Source organism: Egretta garzetta, unplaced genomic scaffold, assembly GCF_000687185.1.
Source record: "Egretta garzetta isolate BGI_Z169 unplaced genomic scaffold, ASM68718v1 scaffold575, whole genome shotgun sequence".
Taxonomy (NCBI): domain Eukaryota; kingdom Metazoa; phylum Chordata; class Aves; order Pelecaniformes; family Ardeidae; genus Egretta; species Egretta garzetta.
The window spans coordinates 714,714-732,730 of record NW_009259790.1 but is presented as its reverse complement, the minus strand read 5'-3'; the positions used below and the strand labels follow the sequence as shown (position 1 = coordinate 732,730).

The 18,017-nt window shown below is 41.5% G+C and overlaps 1 protein-coding gene across 1 annotated transcript in view; it reads right to left on the bottom strand.

Moving 5' to 3' along the window:
* The window catches only part of MYH11 (myosin heavy chain 11), a 54,957-nt gene extending 42,913 nt beyond the window's left edge, over positions 1-12,044 (bottom strand). Inside the window, 2 exon segments of the mRNA XM_009639567.2 lie at positions 6,869-7,025; positions 11,703-12,044. Coding sequence (XP_009637862.1) covers positions 6,869-7,025; positions 11,703-12,044 — 499 coding nt within the window.
* Positions 12,045-18,017: the final 5,973 nt, after the last annotated feature.

The following is an 18,017-nucleotide window of genomic DNA, read 5'->3' as shown; positions in this document are numbered from 1 at the left end:
ACGCTGACCCTATATGTAATAAATACCATGAAATAAACAAGCTTCCTGTACTGTGTGAAGGTAATGAATATAAATTCAACCTATTAAGCTTGCAAGTAGTAATTGCTACCTGGACTACAGCCAGTCTAGGAAAAGCAGTAGAGGATTCTGCTATGGCTTGGGTTGATATTAAACAACTGTTTTATTCCCAGTTCCTCAATAGCTATAACATTACCTGCTTTATTGATCACTCACACAGCAAATGGTGCCACTTAACTGCTTTATTCAGTAAATTGCTGCAAAATGACTGATTACAGTTCTATTGGAGATATTTGTCAGCAATCAGCACAGCAGGACTCTTCCACATAAACATTTGGGAGGAGAGGAGCTGTGAGCCATGTTTATTTTTCACTGCAGGATACAAGCTAGGCTTTCTCTTAAGTTAAAAAAGTGAGAACACAGTAGAATTTTTGCTAAAAATACACTGTTGTGTAAATAGAAACCATGGGCATATATTGATATTGCATCACAAACCCATAAATACCATAAAGAAAATAAAAGTGACTCCTTGATACAGAGCTGCCAGTGGAATTTCTGAGCTCAGGGAACGTTAGAAAATGTTGGTCTCCTCCAAGCCAAGTATTTTCTCACTACTCTTTTCTGCCCATTGCTGCCCTTCTTTTGCTCCCCAGCAAGTGAGGAACCCATCCTGAAGGTATCTTGTAAACCTGCCCACCACAGGGGTTTGCATGAGTGCACACATATGGGCAGCTTTGCTGAAATGTAAGAGCAGAAGAAGGATTAGGAAGGTCAGAAGTTGCACCAAGTGCCCTCAGGGATAGGGAACAGGCTGTGCAAGCCAAGCCTGAGTTACTGAATTTCTCTGGACTTGATCAGCCCAGCTCCTCATGCAAGTACAGCTGAAATGGGAATGAAAGGGAAATAGAGGGAATGGTGGGTCTTTGGTCTTGGAAGGACTCAAACTGAAAGCAGGGACTGCTGGGTGGTTGCTGCCTCTCCAAGGATGCCTTCTGGTGAAGCAGCACTGTGACTCTGACTGACAGCAACTTGCTTGAGAGCTATTGGGGGTTCTTGGAGGGAAAATTGAAATTGATTATTTGATTTCAGCTTTCTCTTGTAGTCTGAAAGTCTTCCAGGATTGGACCTATGCGATTTGCCTGTTCTCTGTACGTGAACAACCCCGTGGCTTTCTTGCAAGCTTTTATCTTTGTCAGTGGACTTATCTCCTTCTAACTTCCCTTGTGTTTGGCAGCCATATGAAGTCTCAAAGCTTTCAGCCCTGCATTGCTAGACTGTGCAGCCTGTCCTGTGAAACCTCATGCTGACAAACTGTCCTGTGCACATTCATGGAGGGAGAATTCCAGATATTATTCTTTTTCCTTCAGCAGTTCTAACAAATTGCAAAGGTAAGGATGAAACGTATCAGGAAATCCAATCCTATTCTATTATAACTTGAGCTGCAGATACTGGTCTCATTTGCTTTCAAGGGCTCTCCCGTTCGATTGCTCCTATTTCTGTTCTGGAATATTTTATTTTATATAGAAAGGACTGTGCCCTATTTTGGGAGTCTGCAACTTTATGTGGGTAGATCTATCAGAAGAGAATTACTTGCACAAATAAAACTCCTTAAACGTAATTCCTGGGGCTTAAAAAGTAACAAAATATGTCTTCTAGCTTCCAGTATCTTTTTGGTTAATGCCTCTTTTAAAAAATTGACAGTACCTGGAAGACTATCACATCTACCCCTGGTATGTCTATATTAGACGTTTTGATCATTTTTAAATTTTCTCCTCAATTTTTAATAGCATAGAGATCTACATTTACATTCTAAAACCCACCAGCTTTCCTAAGCATGCAGTTGACTCTTTTTTTTTTCTGGAATCTGCTTAGCTTTTTCACCAAACACCTCCAGATTGCTTGTAAGAATCATATGCCCCTCTGTTCTTGATAGACCAGCTAGCTCTGCTTAATCACAAACAAAATCAGATGGTTTATCACAATGAAGCAGCAAGTTGGCAGCTTTACCATAAAAGGAAAAAACCAGACTGAAACCATGTTCCGACACTCACTTACTGCTTCTTTACATTTGTTAATAACTACACTGCCTAAAGGGGACATTTCTGTACAGTCCTGCTGGGGACCCAGTAAACAGATGGCTTTTCACAGCAGCCTTCTTTTCTAAGATCTTGGGAACTGTGTTTCCCTCCCATACCTCCCAGTAACTACCAGGTTGTTTGTTTTTCCATCTTTAACTCAAGCCTGCATAAAAATGGCTTTGCAGAAAATAGATAACCTTCTTGAATCTGCAGAAAGCTGTAATATATCTTCTCCATGATGATTTATTGCCAGAGAACATAGTAAAAGCCTAATCATCCACATGGAAACTTTTATCTATTACTACTGCTACATAACCTGACTTTTCACATTTGTATTGTTTATCACTTATTTGCTGTTTGCTGCAAGCAGGGAAGATGGCAGAAGGCAGCAGAATTACTCATCCTTACTGGACCAGTGTCTCAGCTCCATTGTCACTGGAGGCTGGCAGTGCTGCAGATAGAAGTCATTCACCCACCTCCAGCTCCTCTTCCCTGATCTGCACTGCCCAGTCCTCACTGCTGCTCCCAGCCTTCATGCAGCCACACTGCGCACTGGGCAGGCGTGACCCACCTTCAAACTAATTGAGCAAAAAGCAAGGGGTGGCTTTCACCTGGAGCAGTTTTGCACCATGACTTCTTGAAGACGGGTGCTGGCAGTGCAAGAGTTGGGATGAGGGGGTTGAGCGCTAGGGGGGAGCCACTTCATCCGAAACACAGGGGAGAGAGGTGGGTGCAGAAGCATAGGGTGGGTTTTTACGGCCGCAATCTCTAAGTGTAGTAGGAGTCAGCTAGTCTGTCTGTAAAGACAGTCAGTGGGGCCCAATTGAGCGTGGTAGCTCCTGGGGACAGATACACACATAAAATGCTCTCGTGGAATATTATATTCTCTTAGTCTTTTAGATTAAAGAAAATGAAAGTGGATAAAGTTTATTCTTGTTCTGACTGGAAATGAGCATCAGTGACTGTGCCTGGGCAATAATCATTCTGCATTAGTGGTATGGTAATCAGTAGATTCAACAAGCACCCCAGTTTCAGCATGAGGCAGCATGACTGTGATTTGTGAAAGGGTTTTAGGTGCTCAGAACCACTTGAAACAAGTGGAAATTTTATCTCTGCCCAGCCAACATCTCTGTTAATTCCCATGTCCTACACTAGCTTTTCTGCATATTTGGAAGAAAGTCCAATAATCTGATTTCTGTTAACCCTAGCTAAGTGTTATTAGCAGAACAGCTTTGATGGGACCTAACCATCATCCCTAATGAATACATTAACCAAGTAAGTCTCTAAAGCAGAGGAGGAGCGCAGTGTGCACAGCTCATGTTTTTTGCTGGACGCTTGTGCCAACAGAGGAGAGGGTGAAAATGTGAAGGGCTGTGATTCCCAGATGATGAGTCTGCAATAGGACCAGCAGTCTGCAGACACTGACGCTTGATTCACTGAAAGATAATGGTTCCCTGAAACATCTGAAGAAGCTGATTGCTCTTGGCCAAGTGGCCCTGGTCATGAAGTACCAGAATGTAATTATTCAGTCTCATTAATCTAAGATATATTTTACTTTGGCAAGAAGAAACTATGCAAGTTTCTCAGACAAGGAGCAATACGGAAATTTCACAAGGAAAACATTCAGTGCCCTGATCCATGTTTATGAGTAAGAATTTTTGTTTATATTCCATTTGCAAATATGCTTACAAAAAACTACGAAACTCTCTATGTCTATACATGTTGCATGCACACACACAATCATGTTGACGCCCACTTTCACCACTCCAATGTGAATGCAATTTGGCTGAATAACTAGAGTTATTTTGAGGTTTGGTTTAGTTCTATACACAAAACACGAGTACGTTTTTACAAACAAAAGCACAGCTTTAAAACCAGCTGGGGCCCTCTTCAGAGATGGAGAGCCTCCAAAATGGCATGTGCAAGTAAATGAGCAAGTAAAGCGTGGGTGTCCTAGGCTTGTGATGCAAGCTCTTGTGGGACTGCTCCCCGGCTGCCGTGCCAGCTGCGTGCTGTTAGGACAGGAGGCAGTGGAAGAGTGTTCTCTTAAAGGTTCAACTGATGATCTATTCCCTCCTTTTTTCTTTCTACTTGCTTTCCTCCTCCTCTCTGCTCTCAAGAAGAACTCCTTGTAAGGAGGCACTTGAATAACGAGGCATAGAGCTTCCCCAAGGGTTGTTGGGGCCAGGAAATTATTATGAGCACCAAAAAAATGACTAGAAAGAAGGATGCGCTCTTGCTGCCTCCTCCTCCTAGTGCCCAGCCTGGGAGTCACAGCCAAACTCAGGCTGTTCTAGGTGCAGTTAATGACCACAGCGAAGGACAAGCCAGCTCCAGCGGCTTCACTGCTGCTTGGCAGAGCACATTAGAAAGGACAGGAGGCAGTCAGAGAGAGGAAGAGCGAAAGAGGTCCTTGTGCTGCTGAGATCAGGCTGATCTATGCTGATACTTGTTTCATGTTAAGCAGAAAACTCCTGTACTGTCAGGCCTAAAGAATTTTCCTGTTTCAGCATAGGCTGTAGTATTATGTTTTTTTCTCTTTCCTGCAGACAGCTTGTAGCCCTTTCCTAGCTGTTTTTTCTCATCCCATTTTTAGTGACAAGTAGCAGTATTCTGCACAGCTGAATGAGGAGAACACTGCTAATGACCTACAGGAGCCAGAAGTTTCTTGCAGAGCTCCCCTGCAAGGTTTGCTGCTTAAATAAAGGATCTGAGGAAAGGAGGCTGCTCTGGCCTCAGGGCCGGCTCAGAGCTCTGGGTAGTGCTGGATGCACAGAGTTTGAGAGATGATCTGGAAGACAGATACATGACTGTGGCTTAGTGGGATGAGCTTATGCCAAGTAAGTTTCTCATAACTGTGGTTACATAAAAGCTGATATTTACTGAATCATGCTATTCTAAAAGCACCTGCTCCCTCAGTCCTAAATGTATTTTATATGCCTGTTTTCATGAATAACTTTGCTGTTACAGTAAGGAGGGAGGTCTGTTTTCAGGACGTCTTTTATTGTTGCTTTATTGATCCTCCTTCTCTGCTGTGCTGTAGTCTGCCTTCTGGGATGCACTCGAATAAAGGAACTGAAACAGCTCCAGAAAAGAAATGTCATATAAGCCAAAGGAAGAAAAAAGGTTGATATTGTAAAGCAGATACCTAGTGCTCTGAGTTTAGAGTTGAATTAACTGTATTTTGAATACTTATATATCTAAAAATGTAAGATTCTAAAGTTAGAAAACTAAGTTATAATTAGGGAATCAAATAAGTAAATAAACTTCAGAAGTTCTAAGGGTTATATTGTTTGGATTATTTTGTTAGCATTACAGTTAGTACATATGAGGACTCAGGACTTTTTTGGGGGGAAAGACATGTTTTGATGCCTTAGATATCCATCATCATTGGTGTGTTTGTGTGTGTGCTTGTAACAACACGCCAGGGATTGGATTGGTATTTGCAGTCAGTAGAAGTCTACCTGGGTTTGGGCAATTTAGACTGCCTGGAAGCCTTTCACATGTAAGATGATTTTTTTTTCATTGTGGGGAAGCACTTTGTCTAGTCCAAGTCTTGGTTTAGAAAACAGCAATTAACTATGATATGCCAAGCTGACTTCTTGTAACCTAGTAAACTGCTCAGGTTTGTATTTCAAGGGCATAGGACAAGTACAGGAGTGTTGCAGTCCTTGTGATTAACATGTGCTGTGCACCTGGAGAAACGCTGTGTAATTTCATTTGCATAGTCAGATGAAGTGCAAAGTGGTTTTGACTGGATTAATTTCTCAGTAATAATCACTGTTCTGTGTATTTATGTAATTATTACAAAGGATCAATACTGGGTACTAATCTAACTGCTAAACCGAAATTTCTAGATACTGTTTATTTTTTTCTGCAGTCAGATCTAAAATCCATAAGCCTTAAATCCTTAAGCTCCAAACCGGGAAGCCCTAAGCATTAGGGCAGAGCCTGCGAACCTTGCTGAGTGGTAGTTACTGGCCAGAATTTCTGTAGGATCAGGCCCCTAATGAGGGCATTTACATTTCAAAGCGTTTTGCAAAGTCTTCATTTCCTGGAGCACCTAAGGTCACTTTGAGATGGCAACAAGACATGTCCCTGTAGTCTGTAGGTGTTGCAGCCTCACATTTATCGCTACAGCTTTTTCAACCTTAAATTTATTATTTTTTCCCTAGACCAAAAACCCCTTCGTCTGTCAGTAGTGACTGCAGAAGGAGCAGAGCACTGTGAATTTCGAAGGTTTTGCTTGCACCATTTGGGGCCTAAATGCTTTCCCATTTTTGCTCATTGCCATTATTGTTAGAAAACAGAACACATCTCAACTTAGGGCTCCAAAGCATTAGACTGTAATGAAAGTAGCCCCAAAACATCATGTGAATTTGCTTTGCTGGGGAGGGAGAGAGAAAGAGGAGCAATGCAACGCAGACAGATCCAGCAGCGCTAGCAGCTAACTTTGGAATAGTCTCCACTGGTGGAGAGGGAGCATTTTCCATGCCCGTATTTGCCAAAACTATTTGCTTGACTTTGAAACCTTCCCGCATGCCTCGACACAGATGGGTAAAAGGATTGTTTTTCCTTTTTGAGTCACAGGGTTTGTGGACTGCTGTTCCTGCCAAAAAATTCCTCTGAAACTTCTAGAAAGCCCATGTTGCCCTCCGTAACAGATCTTTTCTGGCTGTTCTTCTTGCAGGAGCACATCTGGGGTTATAAGGTATTTTTTCCTATGTAATTGTGCAGCATTTTCTAAGAACTGCAGCATTAAACTCTCCTACCTTGCAGCATGCTCCTGTAGGCTGTGTCCGCGATAGCATAGATGTGGGGCGGCATCTCGTGCCTCTTCTTTCCCTTGTACATGTCAATAATCTTCTCTGAATAAATGGGCAGCTGTTTGTACGGATTTATCACCACGCAGAAGAGACCTGAATAAGTCTGCAAGGAAATTCAAATAAAAACTGGAATTAATATTATGTGCCATGTCTAGTCTGGGAAACACAGGCATCAGCTGTGTTGAATTAACAGGATTTTAGCAAATAACGCTCTTTTGTATTCTGCCTAGTGTAATGAATGAAGCAACGATTTCTGAATGTACGTGTATGGGTCGTTTCCAAGTGCACGAGTAATTAGTTCTAATAAGCAAACTGTTACAAAGTATATGAATTTAGCAATCTGTAGGAACACCATGCTTTGATCTGATGTTACAGCTTCTTGACTTCAGTTATTTTCAGTACGTAGTGAATCACCCTTATCTGTGATGATGCAACAGCTATAATACTTCATAATATTTTTTTATATGTGTATTTTCATACTAGAGTATGTCCTCTGCTCGGGTGTCAAATTTTGTAAACTGAAATCCTAGGTAAGAAGCTTGGATTGATGTTAGAAGAAGGCTTTTTAAAAAAGATTATATGAACACCCTATAACAATAATGATGGGTGAGAGTCCTTGAGAAACACCTGCTCAAGTTCCAAACAGATGTCTTAACAGAACACTCTTGCCTTCACTACACGACTTCCTATAAGCAATTTAAGGAAAAATGTGGTCTCTGTTTACAGTTTAAGGTATTCATATAAAAATATGTACATAAACAAACAGGAACATTAGCAACCAGCTGATAGCTGTTCATCCAGGTTTTGTTGTTGGTTTTTTAATTCTCCTTTATTTTGGAAAGCTCCAGCTGTTGAATTGGGAGCAGAAATAATAGCATATGATAATAGATGGTGAGCCATATTTCACAAATGGTTACTAAAAGTAAGCAGTTTGCAAGGGTTTCCCATTTAAAAAAAAAAAAAAATTTAAAAGCCCCAAATAAAAAAATTACAACTTTACGAGATTATAGTTGCAGCGGTATTGGGATAGTTAAGCTGGCCTATGGCTGTTAGTTTTAAGACCATGTCAGTTTAAAAAAACTGAAATAATGAAATTGTGGTCTTTCTAACTTAAGCATAAGTGGGTTTGGAATTATTTTTTTTTTTTATTACTGTACTGTGTGAATGAGTGCCTTGTGCCATGCAGCTGCGGCCGTGCCTTAGTCTCAGGGCTGTGCCCAGAGGATGGCTCAAGCTGCTGTGGTGCCCCGGTAGGAAGCACTGCAGCGTGGGACTGTAAAACGGCATCGGGGAGGCTTGGCTCCGGGCACAGGGATTTCCCTTTCCTGACCATAATAGGAAATGGCACAACCCGGTCTCAACACAGCCTGAGCACTTTATATGGTATTCAACACACACAGTGAGAGCATCCAGCAGTCAGGAGAAGGTTGGGTGCTCCATATGGAGAGCAGGAGAACATCTGGGGTGCTCTGGGTGGTGATGAGGATCTCTCCTACCTTTGCAGGTTGTAACTGCATTTCCATGGTCTCAAGTCAGATAACAAGAAACTAAGTTCAAGATCTTTGCTGTCTCTCAATATCTGCAAGCTAAAACCCTTGATGTGGAAGATAGATGGTTACTGCGTCAGATTTTCATTGATGCTGGAGTTCAGAATGAAACTGTGCTAATTGTGTCAAAATGAACTTCAGTATTGCAGGGCCAATGCACTTGAAAAGTGGCAGGTTTTTATCCTAGAATGGCTACCAGGGCTCTTAAGGAACAGATAGCAAGGCCTTTATTTTCAGTAGAAATACATTTACTGTATGCACTCAACTAATCATTCTCAACCAAGTAAATAAAATAATAGGAAAGTATATTTCCAATTCATGAAATTATTTAGGCCTCCCTTCCCTGAGATTTATAGGCATTTGCCTGAATTGCCACATGCAGGGCTGTTTGCACACCCAGGCATACAGTAACATACCTTTGCAGAACTAACTTTGAGGCACAAGAAGCAGATTACGAAGGCAGGGCAAAAGCCTAAGCTCATGAAGTTCAGGAATCCCCATTTCTAACTGGACTGTGACTGATACCTTCTCTCACCTCGGGCAAGTTGACCAAGACCTCTTAGTTTCACCGATTTGTAGTTCTAGGTATCTGCTTTGCAAGGACTTGGGGAAAACCAATTAATGAATGTGATGTTTTGAAGATAAGCAAGTCAGTTGGCTAAGCACGTGATTGAAAGTGGGAGGGTTGAGGTTTCCATGCTTTAAATTGTTCTCCTTGGGGCATGGTCTGCCCAGAGAGGGGGACCCACAGCCGTATCTCTCCCCAGAGGTCTGGAGACAGAACATGGTTTGAGGTATCTTAGGGATAGGAGTGCTGAGCTTGTGTGTCCCTTGGACAGTAACTGCTGCTGGGAATTTAAGAGAGACTGGCACAAATACACATATCTGCATTGTAAATGCCTAAGTTTGGGCAGAACAATCCCACCTCTGGTTCTAATATGCATCCATAGTTTTCTGTACTTAAGAAAGCATTTTGCGCTCTTAGATGAAGACTGAATTAGTAGTGCCTATGAGTATAGGCACAAGAAACTCTACTCTCAAAGCCACTGAACTTGCATTGCTCTTTTATTGATGTTTATATAATAATTTTTGGTCTAATTTGTGTGTGAACAAGGCAGATCCTGTTTGTTCTGAGTGATGTGAAACATGAGTTACTGGTAACGCATTTCTTACCCTTCTTTCTTGATTATCTGTGATGAAGTAAAAAGCCAAGGCAGTCCAGTGTACAGCCACCCTGTGAATTTCTGCACTGAATCTTTTTATTTTATAATACTTAATATAAATGCAAGGGACAGATGATTTGATCCCCCCCCTCCTAGCTAGATTGACTTTTTTCTTTAGCAGAATTGGGAATCCCCATCTGTGTCAGTGATGCTCTGGATAGGAAAAAGTTAAGGTCATGTTTTCTTTGTGTCCGTGGGACTCCACGGGAGGCACTGTAGGCATTGCATGGCAAAGCCAGGAGGTGGCTGTTTACAGTTACTTTTGCAAATGGATGAGAACAAAACCTCAAATTCTGTTTAGATGCCCCCTATTTTTTTTTTTAAAGGTATGAAAGTATCTAGTAGGGCAGCACTGTGTAAGGCTGGACAGTTTTAAGCAGTTTTTGGTATTGAAAATAGTAATAACTTGTTGTAATACAAGTAAAAATAATTTCTTTATAACTGTAATTTACCACCATCTTAAAATCTAGTCTCTTGAGAAAGAAAACTTAATTTCAGATACAATTCCACTTATGTTTCCATGAAAAATGTATTGATTTCTAATTGCATTATCCAATTTTTGAAATTAAATTCCTCTTACTTTAGAAAGTGAAAGTTCCACAGAAAATCCACAAAGTAAATATATTGGGAATCCTGGAACATCTATGCAGAGTGTTGCTGAGAAACAACAAGGAAATAAACCCCACACATTTTATCCCACTATTCTTCTAGTAATTCTTTTTAGGTCTTGTAACAATGCAGAACATTTTCAGACAAATTCCATTTTAGTAATTAATGCTGCATGTTCTGATATAATAGCACACAGGTCCACATGTTCACCTGCAAACTTAAAATTCAATAAACTCAAATACTGAAAAGATGGAAAGTCTAGCTTCTTTCGGGAATCTTGATGATGTGCATTTAGTACATTCCTGAAGGAAAGTTCTTGAGCTTAGCTCTTTTAAGTTATGCATAACAATTAAATAGTTCCTTTGTGGTACTATATATAACAATCTTGTTTTCTGCTTAATTTCCTACTTTCCAATTTAGCATTCCTTGTATTCATGAGAGCTCTACTCCTGGTTCTAAAGCCTTGTTACTTAAGCTCTGCACTTTCTTTCACTCATCAGTGGTCTGTCATGCAAGTAAAATTTTCATAGATTGAAACTGTAGACTAATTTTCTGCAGCACAGCATAGGAATCCTCCATGTAAAATCAAAGATAACAGCAAAGTTCCATGGAAATTTTCTGGGCTCTCTTACTGTGCAGATTGCTTGTTGTTCATGCAGAGAGATTACAGGGTTACTAATGTCAAAATACATTTGTATTAATATCCTTGTGTGGACTGGAGGACATAATAATCTTGGCCCTAATTCATACAAACATAGAGATTATAATTTGTTCAAGCTTGTCTGATCTGTAAGTTTACCAACAAGGAGGGGAAAAAGTTTTAGTGGATGCATGACTTCAGTAACACACTGGAGCATGTAAGTACTCTTACTTGAATTCCAGTGGGTTTATTCATTTATTCCAGCATAAGGTTTTAATCAAGCACCCACCAAACGAGAACCACGGTTTTGCCTGAGAGAAGACTGCGTGATCTGGCTTTTCCGTATGTTCTTTTTGCAAGTTACTGGAAACTTGTTCAGGTTTACATTGAAATAATTCAGAAGTCCCTATTGATTGACTGATTTCAAAGAACCAAGACTGAGGTATTGCTCAGCTATCTCAGAGTACTTTCCAAGTCAACAATATCCTTTCAGAATTGGCAAGCTTTGGGGAGGAAACCTTCATGTATTTTAATTAGGTAAAGAAGCAATTATTAAAGAAGTGGGAGAGTCATGGGGAATAGAGTGAACTAAAACCACTTTTGGTTTGGGATGCCATTGCTAAGGGCTGAGTACCTGCACGGCAGTGTTACATGCAAGTGCTGTATGCCTGCCAGTGGGTGGGATCATGGGATCCTGGGTTCGTGATGGTACATGGTAGCATGAAATAGGAAATGCCATGTGCATATTTGATTCTACTTACATAAATTAAACCTGAGAAGTATCTCTCCCTTAGATTGTGCAGCACTGAAGCTTCATTGAGGCAAGTCAGCTCTGCCATGTCCTCCACTTTGGAGAACTTTGGAGGGTTCATCTTCTGGATGTCATCCTTGCTCAGTGTCACTTTCTTTCCATTTTCTGCCAGTTCAACTGTCACCTCATCCCCTTTCTCTTCCTTGATACTTGCTGCTTCAAATCCATGTTTCTCTGATGGAATCCAAACCAGTTTCTTCGCTGACCAGTCAGCCTGGGCAAGTGGGTTGTTAATGAAGTTTTTGTCCACAAAGAGGAATTTCTCATCATCGCTGAGAGATTTTTGAGCCATTTTGACTTGGTAGACACCTGTTGAGGAAGCAAAATATTCTGCTTTAAAGGGAAGCAAATAGGGAGATGTTCTAGGAGAAACACGTTTGACAAATCTGCCATGCAGTAGATCCAAAGCACTATAGGTCCTGTGTCATAGCTCATGTTTCCATGCAGACACTTTTGGGTGCCAGATTAGATACCTCAGATTATCTGTGTTCTGATTCCCATTCCTTTGTTGCTGTGTCTGAATTCACCTAAACCAAAAGCTTCATGGCACTAAGACAAATGAGGACACCTGGGATTATTACTTTATTTGTTTATGTTGTACCAAAAATCAGAGAGAAAAATAAGGCGTAACTAACATTTGTGCAATGAGACTGTCAGGACTGCACCAAGACTGCCAGCTGACCAGCTTCCTGCAGCCTCATCTCTTGCCCATCACAAAGTTAATTGAATTCAGACATGTAAAAAATTTCTCATCGCCCAAGTACTATTGGGTGCATACTGAAATACCAGTGCAATAATGAAATAATTAGTAGAACAGTTCCGAGGCTGTGTTCCAGAAAGTACAGAAATGAACTTTTCTCGCAAAGGACTATTTCCAACTACTCTAATGCCATTTCATTTGGAGAAGTATAAGATTAAGAAAAGGTCAAAAGAAAGGGGAAAAAAAAATTATCAGTACTGCTGATGAAGGAGAAGTAATTTAGAGTTATCCCCTTTCCATGGTTCAGATAGTGGGAGCTGATCATTTATAAAGGGTAAATGTCTACCACATGAGAGAGAGAAGAAATAAAACAAGCCTGGAAATTGCATCAGCTATTAGATACTCTGAACCATGATGCTCAAATGGGAAAGACGATGCATCTGTATCATGCAGCTGCACATGGATAAACCATCATTGTGCAGTTGCACCTGAGTAAAGCAGCTGGATGTATCTGCTCCATGGGTGAGAGCAATGGGAGGCGGTTTGCTGCTTTGCACTGTGTCTGGGAGGGAGGAGGCAGCTTCTTCCCTGCTCTGGCCATTGGAGGTTAGGATGTAGCTGCAAGAGCTTTGCTGATAATGCTGGAGCTTTCTTAAGTGTTCCACTCCATCCTATGGGACGCACAGCTCTAAATGAGGAAAAGAGTAAACAGGGGACTTCTTGTGGTTTGCTACAGGGCAGGAAAAGAGTGGTGCTGATCAGGAAACCTTCCATGCAGTAGAGCAGAGGGGAACTGGGGAGGAGCTACAGTGGGAACAGGGAAGAACGTGTGCCCAAGAATAACATCTCCAGGAGGCAGAGGCTGTTTCATTTCCTTATTGAGAATGAATTTAGTATTTACAGCATTCAAACAAACATGAATCTTGAGGGAGTTTGGAGAACTGACTGCTAAAGATGTCAGCAATCCACCCGTAAGTAGAACGATATTTGTAAAGACCAAGCTCTGTGGCGTGTAACCAAATGGACACCCTGTGCTCTGAGAGTATCAGAGATTGGTTTCCAAATGTTTGTCCCTGAAGCCTTCCCACAGATTAATGTTCTTTTGCAAGGCCAAACTGTGTGAGGGGTCTGAGAGAGAAGCACAGATCATGCAGAAGGTGACATAAAACTTAAAAACAAATCCAGGATTTTAGAGGCGCCTCAGAGGGTTAGATGATATCCCACTGAAATTCAGGGGAAATCAGATGCCCAAGCTCCCTTGACAATTCTCTTGTCTAAAAAAAGAAAAAAAACCACCAGCTTTTGTCTGAATGTGCTTGTTCTAGAGCCACCAGCCTTGCCTGGAAAACCTCAACAGGAAAATTCACCCAGGTCATCTAGGCACATGCAGTGTGCGTGGTGGTGCAGGTGAATGGGAGGGAGACCCTAGCAGCTTGGCTCCATGCATTGCCGCTGGCCCACGCATGGTGTTCGCCGCTGTCGAGTCTCTGTGAGGGAGCTCTGTAGGATGTGGCCCTTTTCTTGCTCCCAGGGGATTCTTGGAAGAGAGCTGCAAGAGGAAACTATTTGACCTCAGTGTGGATTAAGGCAGAAAATGTTCCCTCGTTGCCAAGAGGGCTGGTAGAGCCGCACAGTTCCAATAATGGAGATGGTATTCTCTCCAGCTGAGCTTTCCAGCTGGCTGCCGCAGGGTGAAGCTGGCCAGGCAGGGGAAGGAAGGGAGCACTGCCCCGTGGCCAGGGCTGTGGCTTCAGGAGCCCAGGGCTCGGGGAGCAGCAGGAGCCTGCTATGGCCTCCCTCTCCTGCTGTGGAGGCGATGGGCAGGGCATGTTACCCGCCCCACTGCCCCAGCAGTGTGGGAGCAACTGCTGAGGCAATGGAGTGGGAGGATTTCAGTCCATCCTAGGCCCAGAATAGAGAGCTATATGATCATTCTGAAGCATCAGAAAGGTTGGATCGTGCTGCCTGTGGCTAAGTGCCAAGTGACAGCACATTCAAGTCAATAGGAATTTGGTGTTACTGTCAAAACCACCAAAAATTAGACTGAACTGCAGAGCTGAGTTTCACAGAGTCACAACTTGCTGTTTTGAAGCTGCCCGCAAATGATGATGGTGGAAATCAAACTGCCAAGTCATCCTGACCATCTACCTCAAAAACCCAACCAAAGATAAAACTGTTGGCCTGCTACAAAGCATGTCACCAGTGGGCAGCCCAAATGTTCTTCGCTGTTTTGTTGCCCAAGGATCAAGGGAAAATTCCTTTCCCTGTTACATGCAAGTCATAAACATCTTCCACAGACTACAGTGTGAAACAGAGAGGTGGTCTGTCTGTATTTTACTACGTTCTCTTACTTCTTCCTACACATAAAACTTTCTGCACCTTGTTATTTAAATTCAGTCTTTCTGAAAGCGAGATGAGGTTGGAAAGTATAGGAGGTGGCATGAACTGTGGAGCTTGGAAATACAAGTTTTTATGCTCTAGACCCAAGCACTATGTTTGACTAGTTTAAACATAGTAAGAATAGATCCCCTACCAGAAATCAGGAATAGCCAGTCTCAGCTGGATCTCATAACTCCCCTGAAACACAATGTGGAGAAAACACGGATTTGTGTAAAAAGAACTTTTTGTGACCGATCCTCTGGAATATGAGGATAAAGTTTGAGTATCAGCTGAGTACCACCGTAGTAAAAAAGGAAATGAAGTTATGAAGTGTGGATTAATGAATATTATTAGTATAATAGATTAATGGATATTAAACCTTGCCTTAAAATGCATTAAATATGAATGGAAGGGGTAGAAGATGAGCTCCACAAACTCAACTAGATTTGTCCTAGTGAGGTGCTGTGCACTGAACTAATGAGCTGCTGAAGCTTTCTGATTAATAATTGGCAGTAAACCTGGTCCATCTCTGATCTGATCCTGGGTTTCATCTGTAGGGTTGGCTGAGAGAAACAGACACCAATATCCTATCTGTGCAATAGGTGGTAAGAGGTTCTCATCCATTCTTTTAGGTAGAGGATAGCCCAAATTATGTACAGGAGTAAATACTTTTATACTCAGAGGTGAGCCATCCTGAAGAAGGAAGGAGGAAAAGGGAGGAAAAGCAATCACAGAATTACTAGCGATAGGAAGTTTATTGCCTTAGAAGAGTGCCAAATTACACCAACCTGGATCGACCTGTTATACTTGTCTAACCCCCAAATGTGCACATAAACACGGGCATGCATACTTCCACAGCTTGCTTTCTATTCCTCCTCCTGCTGTCCCACTGCAGATATATCCAGCTGATCTCACTGCCTTTTCCCTTATCATGTCAGTGACAGAAGTTGAATGCTGTCTTTACAGTCAGTTAATCCTGAGTATATTATTCCAAGGACAAAGTATAAATATCTCCAGGAAGTGCACTTTAATTAAAAGGTTATTGGCCAAGCAGAATTGCCTCCTGGGTCAGAGCTTGGAGGGCCTGCTTTTCTCCTAATGAGAAGATAAAGGACACTTCTCCCTTCCTCTGCAGCATGTGCATGTCAGTATAAAAGCTTATTACAGCCGTACAGGGAATAATTATTAGAACAGAGAAATATATAACCATGTGTGTGGATTATTTTCTGAAACCAAGTCCTGTTCTCTGAAGTGGTTTCTGACGGAAGAGTTTGGGCTACAGTAGTTCTTGACTGTGTTCTTTACAGGCTGCTTATGTTTTACTTTTCCAGTATTCCACTGAATTACCCAACTGAGCATTGCTTGAAAAAAAGAAAATGTAGGGGTAAATCCTAATCTTGTGATCTTCCTTTGGGAACTGGCTCCCCAGCATGGTTAGCTTTGCCACGAGCACTGCTACCAATCCCACCTGGCCTCTACCTCTCCCCGCTGGTCACGAGGCCCACCCCTCCTGTGCTTACTCTCATCATGGACATTTGCATCTGAACATGGTTGTCGATGGAAGAGCGAAAGTCTGTATTTTAAAAAGAACATTTTTAGTAATTTCACAGGGCTGGGTTTGGTGGTGGTTTTTTTTTTAAATGAGTTCTCCATGTAATTTAATCAAATTATCTGCAAGTGCCTTGGTCTCCTATCAGGTCTTCTCGCCTCTGTTAATGCAAGTTCCTACATAACTTTGATTAAACACTTGATAGCTCTTTTAATACTCCAGAGAAATTGGCCCAGGTTATTATCTATCTGTGTTATAAACTGCAAAAATTAGAAAGGAAGGAAAAAAAGACCTGAATTGCATCACGTGGGGATAGATTCCTTTTATCTGGAAAATACTGGCTCTTTCAAATACCTCCAGATGTCATTCTGTTAAGTAAATCAGATTCTGCATGTTCATTAGAATCCATATTTTAACTGGACTTTGGACAAGCTGGAAAGCTATCTCCAGTTGTTGGCTTCTTCTAAAATTAACATACTTAAAAGAAAAGCCAACAGATTTGCAACTAATAAGTCTCAGTGAATTATAAAGAGTCGGGATCCTCCGCGTACATCTATGCATGCTACCATATATGGCAATGTTCTTCTCAATACTAGCTGGTCCACAAAAATGTAATGATAACAAATTCAAAACAAATACCTTTTAGGGACTAGCATGGCAATTGCAAATGAGATAATAAAAATCATTGTTTACGTCTAAGCGAATACAGCCAGAAGAGTATCACGTACTAAACTAAAGTGACTACATAATCAGGCGCTTTGCTGCCAGGGGGTTCATCGTTGCAGCCTCTGTGTTAGTGGCTTGAGGGAACCATGAGCTTTGGCAGCTCAGCCAGTTGGTCCGTGCACAGCGCCTTGTTGCAAGCTGTGAAGCTTTGAAAGAGAAGGTGGGCTTGGTTTTTAAACAAGTGCATTTTAGAAAAGATTTTATTGAGACATATGTATTAGATAATAATGACAAACCTCCTGGTTTCCCTTAGATTTAAAATATATCGCTGCTTAATTATGCACATGCATATGTGTCTCATACATACCAACATTTATATATGCGAGCATGCAAACATACATAAATATGTGCGTGTGAAAAGCAAGGGAACTGGGATTATGCTTGAAGCTGCTTTCTATACTGCCATCTACTGTCATTTTAACTTTCATACAATTCTGTAAGTTAGAAATTTGGTGCCCTTTAAAAAAAAAAAAAAAAAAGGCATGTCATATTTGAAATTACTCCAGTGAGCATAGGTCAGTGAATTATTAGATTGGCTTTGCTTAAACTTTATTCCCAGAATATTAAAACATGCTTATGTAATGCTCAGGCATTTTTGTAAAAATGTTTCCATTTATTTTTCTAATTTTTAAGCATTTTTCCTGTTTAAAGTACAAGTTAATTATTTTGTTCAGTTATACTTTCTTTAAACAGCATGGGAAGTGCATTGAGTTCCTTTATTAGCACTGAAAAAGTCAAAATACTTAGAGAAGATCAGCTGCTCAGGCTACCAGGTTTCTTCTTCACTGAATGCACGTGTGATGCTCACTTGTGGCAGGTACCTGCCACCATCCAGCACTGCACAGCACCTTGCAGGCTGCGTTGCCACCGGCTTTGGGTGGCAACCGGGGCCCGTCGCCCACCCCTTTACC